Genomic DNA, 8,904 nt, shown 5'->3' with positions numbered 1-8,904 from the left:
TGTTTGTTTTTGCTTTTTTTTCAGCCTTCGGTGACAGCGTGTCACCGGAGAAAGTTTTTCTTAATTCTTGCATTTTTGTGAATTAGCTAAAGAGGCCACTAATTGCTAATTCTGTCACTTTAATTAATACTAAAAACTACAGCAGCTTCGTTAAACCACCCAAGCACATCCTGGCCGAAGCTTTTCATGTTTTTTTCTTTAAATAGCCGGGAGCTGCCGGGGATTTTCTCCCTTCTCTTTTCAAAGCAGGACCTCTAACCTCGGACTTTTGTGAGCTGGCTTTATTTTTTTTAATGTTAATGTAAGTTACAGTTGGCAGATGCTGTTGATGGTATTCTCCAGTCTGTGTTTGCAGCCGCTGGTATTTCTGTCCCATTAGTGCAGTTTGGAGATGCTGCTGGTCGTGCCGCAGTTTTATTCTGTGGAATAGTTCCTTCGGATCAGATCGTTTGCACGGTTTTTTGTAGTGGAAGCTGGGACTTTAACATCTTTATAACGATCAATTTACTTGCTTACTTTCTTCGTTTTTCTTCAATTTAATTTGCCGACATCGACCTCAAGCGTAAAATCACCTCAATGTAAAACTTGTTGCTGTGAATATAGACACCAGAGCTAATGTTAGCTACAACGGTACTGGTACAGACACCAGAGCTAATGTTAGCTACAAAAACCTCTGTACAGACACCAGAGCTAACGTTAGCTACAACAGGCTACTACAACACTTTCTAATTTACAAGGCAGATGAAACACCGGGTATAAATTAAATCAAGAAACGTTGTCATCGCTGCTTTGAGTTCCTGCCTCTCATTAGCACCAAGGCTGAGGCCAGACCACGTCGAGCACTAAAGACTCAGCAATCACCCAAATCCCCTGAACCTCTTCGTCTAATTAGCGTTTCTGTCATTAATTCTTAGTCCGCTGTCGTAGCCTTTGAGGATTTCGTTTCGAGTTTCTTCACAGCCGATAGAACGGCTTTAAAGTCAGAGAGAATTTGATTTGATTTTTTTTTTTTTTTTTGGAGAGAAAATCAACAAGTTTAAGCCCCTGGTGTAAAACACACAGTTAGACAAGGCTGATTCTCTCCTCATCCAGGCAGAACAGTGTTTGTTTCCTCAGGTTTACTCGTCTGAGTGTCTCTGTGATGTGATGATAAACTAACCCTGGGCCAGACACAAACCACTGTTACCTGCAGCGCCGCAGAATAACAAGCAGTTTTCAGCAGGGCCAACACTACGACCCATCGAGTGTGAAATACACTCGGACTCGGACTGTGATTCGGACCAGAAAACACCTCGGTTCCATATTGTGTGGCTGCAGAGCAGGAAAGCAAACGGGAGGAAGGAATGGAAATTGATTTGGAGAGGAGGAGGAAGAGGAAGAGGAAGAGGAGGCCCAGAGGACTTTCTACCTGGATAAGCATCAAATAAAAACCTTCAGCTCTGATTCTGTTTAGTTTCAGCTCCAGAAAAAACAAACAAACAAAAAAAAAGGATTTCTTTACATCAGAGGTCCCCAACCTTTTTTGTACCAAGGACCAATCGACTGGTAACAGTCGTTACTGCGGATCAGTAGTACCACGGCCGTCGTTAAAGGATGATTAAATTTCTAAAAAAAACATTGACAGATTATCTTTGAATGAATAAAGTAAACAGATATGACTGGATTCTTTTAGAATGAAGTACATTAATAAAAATGAAGTAGATTTTTTCACTGTGGACCGGTACCAAATGACCTACGGACCAGCATCAAACCCCCGGATCAGGAGTTGGGCACCCCACTCTTTATGTGACTTTCTTAAATTTAAATAAAGACACAAAATAATTCTGGTGTTGTGGGACCACAATTTGGTTCCGACAGCGCCCCCTGGAGCTACTTTGACATATTTTTTCTATCATTCAATAACATCCATCACAGGATTGACAAGAAACAGAAGAGAAAGTAGAAAAAAAAACGTCTGCGACGGCCATGTGGTCACTGAGGCCCATATATTTATCATGTGGTCCGCTCAACAAATCTGGGTCACAAGCTGGGCCACATGACCAAAAGGACCATGTAATTGTCAACAGAGACCTTCCTGTGGTTTGGTTCACATTTGTTAATTCACATGTGGACCATATTAGGTACACATACATGTATATTGGAGTATATTTAAGCAATGTGGCCTACATTCGTGGGCTGTCACTCCAAATGTAGGGTGTTTTATTTACCCTGTAACAGATACAGAAATGTTCAGCTCCTGGCTTTTTGATCAAAACTTTTTTAAACTCTTTTTTAAATTACATCTTTTTGTTGTTGCCTTGTATAAACTCATGCTGAGCAGATTTAAGGACGTAGGAGATGAGGGCAGAGGAAACGAGGCCACATCTGTTTGTGTGGTTGGGTTTCCGTGAACATATGTGGGATATATAATAGAAAGGCGGGAAAACATGGACGAAGCAGCGCGGGCGGTGGAAGGATACATTATCAAAAGGAGTGCTGCGGCCTCGGAACATGCAGTTAACGGTAGTCAGCCTCCGTCAGAGCAGAGGAAAACACAGTGGAGAGTCTGAGGGCGTGTGGAAAGAGACGGAAAATACACAAAGTTTACACATATTCACACCAGTCCCGCGTCTGTGCTTGACTTATATCCAAAACAGCAGGAGGAGCAGAGAGAGGAGGAGGAGGAGGAGGAGGTGGACGGAGCCTGTCACGTGGTGAGCGCCACCTCGTAGGGACTCCTGGTTGATCTCCGCCTGGTTGGAGGGGCCGTGCGAGGAGAAGACCGAGGAGACGGCGGAGACCGGGTGGCTGTTCCGGTTGGAGCACATGTCGTAGAGGTTTCCGGAGAACTGCATCTTTTTGGACTCCTGCCGCAGAGACTCCCAGACAGCTGCCGCCTCGTTCGGACAGCCGGCCATGGCCACGTTGGCGCAGTCGTGGAACTCGTCCCACGATCTACAGATGAGAGAAACAAAGACGTGGAGACATGTGGCGACAAACTGAACTGCAGGCGACAGGAGTTTTGTAGAGATCTTACTGATAATGTGTTGAAAAACCCATATAAAAAAATCACATTTGTAAATGTATGTTATTATTACATTAAATACTGATTCCTGAGTTTGGAAAATTTGAATTATTCAAGTAATGAAAACTGGTAGCTATGACACACGTGGCTAATGGTTTATTTTTTCAGTTGTCGCTCGAACTTGGAATCAGTTTAATTGCTGAAATGCAACATTGCAAAAAAATGTTGCGACAAAGTTAGCAAAACAATGAATTAATTAAAATTTATGGTTAAATAGCGATATGTTTTGCAAGTCAAACATTGTCGTAGAAATTTCTGAAAAGATACCGCAAAATACGTTTGCTTGACAATGTTAGCCCAGAAATAGCTAGCTGAAAAAAAAAAGTTTTCCGGCTAACGGCTAAAAATAGTTTTTATTCGCTGGAAATTTTTTTTCTAAAGTATCGATATCTAAAAATAAATTCCCAAAAAGTAGTTAGTATCATATCGAATCATATTCACACCAGTGATTCGAGACCAAATCTGTGGATTTACTGGTCGTTTTGCGGTGGCGTCATCTACTGTAAATGTCAAATAAGTGAAATGTTCTGGAAAAAAACAACCCCAAAGATGAAGTACGACAACGGAGCTCAGGGGTGGAATGGTAGAATAATCGTAGATTACACGGTGAAAAATTATCTCGTACTTCTGATCTACGTCGTACATCATTTTTTATTGGGCGAGGAGTTCGGCTGCGTTTTCTTCACGCTCCACATTTAGAGCTGACTAAGCTGCGTCTGACTGTAATTGGCTGCTAATTCTTCCTCTCATCGTAAAGTGTCTCTGAGGGAAAGTTGACAGAGTGTTAAATACAGGAGAAGAGAGGGAGGGACGGGGGAGGGACGGGGGATTCTTCAATATCTGCCTGAGATTAAAAACCCACAACATCCAATCATCAATCAATACATCATCAATACATTCACACATGGAATGTTGCAGGGTCAGGTCTTACATTTGTCGTTATTTACACAGCCTGTGGGAAAGTCTTCTAGTTTCACTGAATCTCCTGGATCTACAAACACCATCATCAACTCCCAGCGTGTGTCTGTGGAGCTTCAACCTCTGGTCTGTGGCACCGCTTGTGTCCAACAGCGGGACTGAGATCAGGACAGTCAGTCAGTCTACGACAGACAGTCTACAACTGACAGTCTACGACAGTCAGTCTACGACAGACAGTCTACGACAGTCAGTCTACGACTGACAGTCTACGACTGACAGTCTACGACAGACAGTCTACAAGACGCCGTCAAGATGAACCGTAATGAATGAAATGAGTTTTCTTGACGATTTTTTCAAATTAATAATTCCATCATTTGGATTACTCACAGATACAAACAGGTGAGAAACACTGACCTCTACCTGCTGATATTGGCATTTCTGGGCCAGCGACATCCAAATAAATTTTTTTTTTTTTTTAGGAATGTTAATTTATTTTTCCATTTATTGTGATTCATAATTAATAGAACATATATTGTATATACACACATATATGCAGCTATATATATATTATAAGCACATTAAACTGTGAGTATGAGTTGAAATGAAACAACAAGATTTGTTTGTCTTTCCAGAGTAAAAAAGTCCCTTCAAAGTAGAAACAACAAAATCTTCCAACAAACCAAGATCGGAGACAAAAACAAAGGACGTGAGGAAGATTTTCTGATTCCGACAAGATCTGATTTCATCACAGGAGCTGCCGAGGAATTACTCAGCAGAACCCATCAGACAAATACGACGAGTCGCTCTCCTGTGTCACCGTCCGACTCTCTCTCACTCTCTGAAGTCTTTTATCACATTTAAAGCTGCAGAATATTGATGTAAATCTCTGCACAAGTGTCGAAATGTACGAAGTAGAAAAATTCCTCCATCTTTAAAACTTTACCCTCGTCACAGTCTGTGTGTGTGTGTGTTTGGACCCCGTCCACAGCTTAAACACTCCAGAGGTCCAGCTGTGACAGAGCGCCTGCTGCAGGAGGACGACTGTTTACCTGCTGTTGCCGTGGGAGTGGAGTCGTGGGGAAACAACATCTGCTGTTGAACAAAATCTAATTTCCTCCTATTTTTCTAAGACGCGGAGCGACGAAGCTGGACCGCTGGGTCCATTGACGACCTCTGGGGGTCGCACTGGGCGACGGGTGGTTACATGGTGGTAAGCTGGTTACTGCTCTTGCCTTACAGCGAGAAGATCACAGGTACTTCTGTATGGAGCCTGCGGGGGGCAGAAGGGGGGGGTGACTTATTCACTCTAAACAAGGCGTGGACAAAGCTTGGACTCGTGGGCCACAGTGGGTCGTAAAAGTTGTCTGTGCGAACCAAGATAAATGACATGTAAAAGTCATGCATCACGACTAAAAGTTTTTTTATATATACGCCATCTATTGGGCAAAGGCAGGCATTGCAGGGAAGTATAATGATAATATAAATTACTTATTTTATTTGGACAAGTTTTGGCGGGCCGGAATCAAAGGACAAACGGGCTGCATCCGGCCCATGGGCCGTAGTTTCCAAAGTTTCCAACAACTGGTCCCCAGACCTCTAAAGGGTCCGCTTACCAAAGTAAGAGGGTCTGCGAAGTATTTTGCAACAACAAAATCATGAGTGACTACGAACCCCCTCCACCTCCGATCCCCCAAACTCTAGTACCATTTTCACCCGTGTCTAAAAACCAGGAGATCCTATAAGGAAACTGTTTCCTCGTTTGGGGTCCGTGGCCCCAACAAAGTCACAGGTGGTGCAGAGACAGCAGAAACACAGTGAAGACCCTGACAGACAAGCAGCTGCTGCACACACTACACACTCTCCCCAGAGCGCGTCTGCTCTGCTGCTGACACGCTGCAGAAGAAACCTGGAAACCTCCAAACTTCTCCTCACTTTTTTTTTTTACTGCAAACGAATCTATACAGCAGTACAGCCATCTGGGTGTTGACGAGGATTTAAACCTCTGTGGTGGTGGGGGGGGTGGGGGGAGGCATAGCTGAAATCTGGAGATATTTTCTTTGCACAATCTGCTTAGAAATTCCACACAGAAACAAGACAGACAAGAAAAGTCGTGCCGAGAAACGTCAGGGACAAAAGGACGGAACGTAGCATCTCCGTCCACCGGACTCGAACCACCAACCGTTACATATCTTGGTTTTTAAACTTACTTTATTTATCATTATCATTTTCTGAAAGCCTGCAGGAGAAGCCACCGCGGAGCCCAACCTCTGGGTGGTGCTACACCATCAATAAGTCCCTGTGCCAGATCCTGGAATCTATCGCAGAACTTTAAATTCCTGGCACACGTTTTCTTACTTTGGCCGACTGTTTTAGTTGCTTAAATGCCAACGTTTGTGAGGGAAATGTCAATTGTTGCAGCTGCAGTGAATCCAAAAGTTTTTAATTTAATTTTTTTAGCTATTGAACATTCTGGGCTGTAAAGTCGAACGACTATAAAATCCGTCACTGTACGAATATTATTTTCATAATATAATTTGCACTTTTTTTTTGTATATTTTATATTGTATATTTGTAAATTGCATCGTTATAAAATAATTCGCACTTTTTATTTTTTTGTATATTGTATATTGTATATTTGTAAATTGCATCGTGACTAATGATATTTCATCGAAGGCTAAATCGCTAAACAGAAAAAAAGATTTAAAAAATCAGCGGCAGCTTCTCAACACAGTCCTGATGCACGGACTGAAAAGGAGTTCAGAATTGAAAAGATTTCTCTACTTGAAACCGACTTTGACAAAGCTTTTATATATTAAACGGACACGTTTGAGCTGCAGAGGTCAAAGGTCAACAGATGACTTTCTTTGAAAAGCTCTCCTTCACCTTGTGTAGGAAAAAAAAGAAATCCCTTTCTGATTTTCCACTTTCCACAAGGTTTAATGCCATGAGCCTTGAAAGAACGCTCACTCTCTCTCTCTCTCTCTCTCCCTGTGTGTTTCGTCCCGTTTTTCAACATTTAGTTTTTGAAAAAAAAAAAAAAAAAAAAATTCAGTTCCCTCCCGGGAGTTGTTGTTTGTTCAGTCTTTGGTGTTTGTTTAAACCACAGTCTGCTCTGAGTAATGCAGTACAAGAGCGCAGGATAAACAAGGCATGGTTTCTTATTTACAGGAAATGAAGTGATATTTTTACTTATTTAATTACTTGAACAAATGACCTGCAGCGACTGGGAATGAGTTGTTCACCGCATGTGGTTCTGTAACATGAGCTTCATTCCTGATTGTCAGTATTGAAAAAAAAAACGTATTTACTTTTTGCCAATATGCTGTTATTGTCCAAACGCTTAATTTCCGATTCTGAAATCAACTGATACCGATGTAGGTCTGGTAATATTTATTTATTTATTTATTTATCTGTACAATCCCAGTGATTAAAATAGATTAATAAAATGAGCCGCAATGCTGCCATCTAGTGGCTTATACTTTCACATACAGCTGTTTTTCCCCCAAAACTATTTTTTTTAAGCACACATCATTTGGCCAAACCCAAATATTGTGTTATCGGGTTTTCATTATCGGAGGAAAAAACTGATATTGATTCTTATCGATATAATATAATTTTGCTAATATCGGGCCGATAATATAAGTCAGTATCAGGATATGGGATACATTTTTCGGCGAAAAGTTGATATCGGACATCCCTAGTCAATTCGTGACAGGTGACGGTCGCGGGCCTCATGGGGAAGTACCTCCAACAACGACCCAGTTTGAATCCCACCTGCTGCCTCCTGAAGGAAGTCTTCAGCTGGAAGTGACTTTGAAAGTGAGGCGGAAACAGAAATACATTTAGAGACAAAGGCTGCAGCGGCGCACAATGAAAGCACCGACGTCTGTGGAGGATAAAAATATAAAGGCAGCTCTGAAAGAAGAAGACGGTGAAAAGGAAACTCAGCCTCGTCTGAGGATGAGAGCAGTTCAATGCCTCGAACCTATTTCAGAAATCAGACGTCGCGTTTGTTTGACCGTCACCAAGGAAACGTGGATCTGTTTCTTCCTCAGCAGTTGATATTTCTGTGCTAATTATAATTATCTTCATTCATTGAAGACTAAAAATAAAAAAAAGGACTGTGAAGATGAGGTGTCTTTGAATCAACCTGACTGAACTGGTTAGTCAGAGGTTGACGACGGCGACGGGGTGAAGGCGGGGTTTCCTTTTTTTTTTTTTAATCTAATTGTGTCTTTATGAAGAACAAAGACTTGGTCTCAAAGATAACGAGGGGTTTAAACGTTCAACCTGTTTTTACATTTACAGTTTTACCAACTATATATTTACTTTTACTCATTTTGTATCTGCTGTGAGAACGGAGAAGGATTGACGAGGTCGGATTAGGGATGGATGGATGGATGATGGATGGATGGATGGATGGATGGATGGATGGATGGAGATCCTACGACATTCTTACATATATTGACGATGGCCATCCGACCAGACGAAATAATTTGATAGCCACAAATTAGGCGGTGACTAACAAACGTGAGACAGCGGCTACGGCGGCTACGGCGGCTTTCAGATACGTTTGAGCAGAGAGAAGGACGCGGTTCAAGAACGAGCTCAGGTCATCTGTACAGTCCTTAAACTCCAAGGCCTTGGAATCTAGAATCCAATTTTAAGGATTAAAATAAAAAAGATTTCTTTTCAAATAAATAAAGAAAAAAAAGAAAAAAACATGTATCAAACTTAAATCGTCTCCTGAGTCCTTGACACTTGGCGGCCGTGAACCCTCTCATTCCCGTCTTCCGTTCTGACCTTCGCCGCTGCAATAATCGCACAGTATTTATTTTATTGTCCCCGATGCCTCCGCATCTTCAGGCCCAAAAATATTTTCCCTTTCACCCGGCCCCCCCCCCCTCCTGTGGACCCTGTGG

General features: G+C 42.1%; 1 protein-coding gene across 3 annotated transcripts in view; it reads right to left on the bottom strand.

Annotated features, from left to right (window-relative positions):
- Nucleotides 1-284: 284 nt before the first annotated feature.
- The window catches only part of nrn1la (neuritin 1-like a), a 43,601-nt gene continuing 34,981 nt past the window's right edge, over nt 285-8,904 (bottom strand). For all 3 annotated transcript variants that reach the window (XM_017032767.2, XM_025056438.1, XM_025056439.1), the window contains exon 4: nt 285-2,934. In XM_017032767.2, coding sequence (XP_016888256.1) covers nt 2,622-2,934 — 313 coding nt within the window. In that variant the 3' untranslated portion in view covers nt 285-2,621. The remainder of the gene's footprint in view (nt 2,935-8,904) is intronic.

This window comes from Cynoglossus semilaevis, chromosome 6, assembly GCF_000523025.1.
Source record: "Cynoglossus semilaevis isolate Cse_v1.0 chromosome 6, Cse_v1.0, whole genome shotgun sequence".
NCBI classification, from domain to species: Eukaryota; Metazoa; Chordata; class Actinopteri; order Pleuronectiformes; family Cynoglossidae; genus Cynoglossus; species Cynoglossus semilaevis.
Note: the sequence above shows the minus strand (reverse complement) of the source record. Positions and strands in the feature narration are given on the sequence as shown.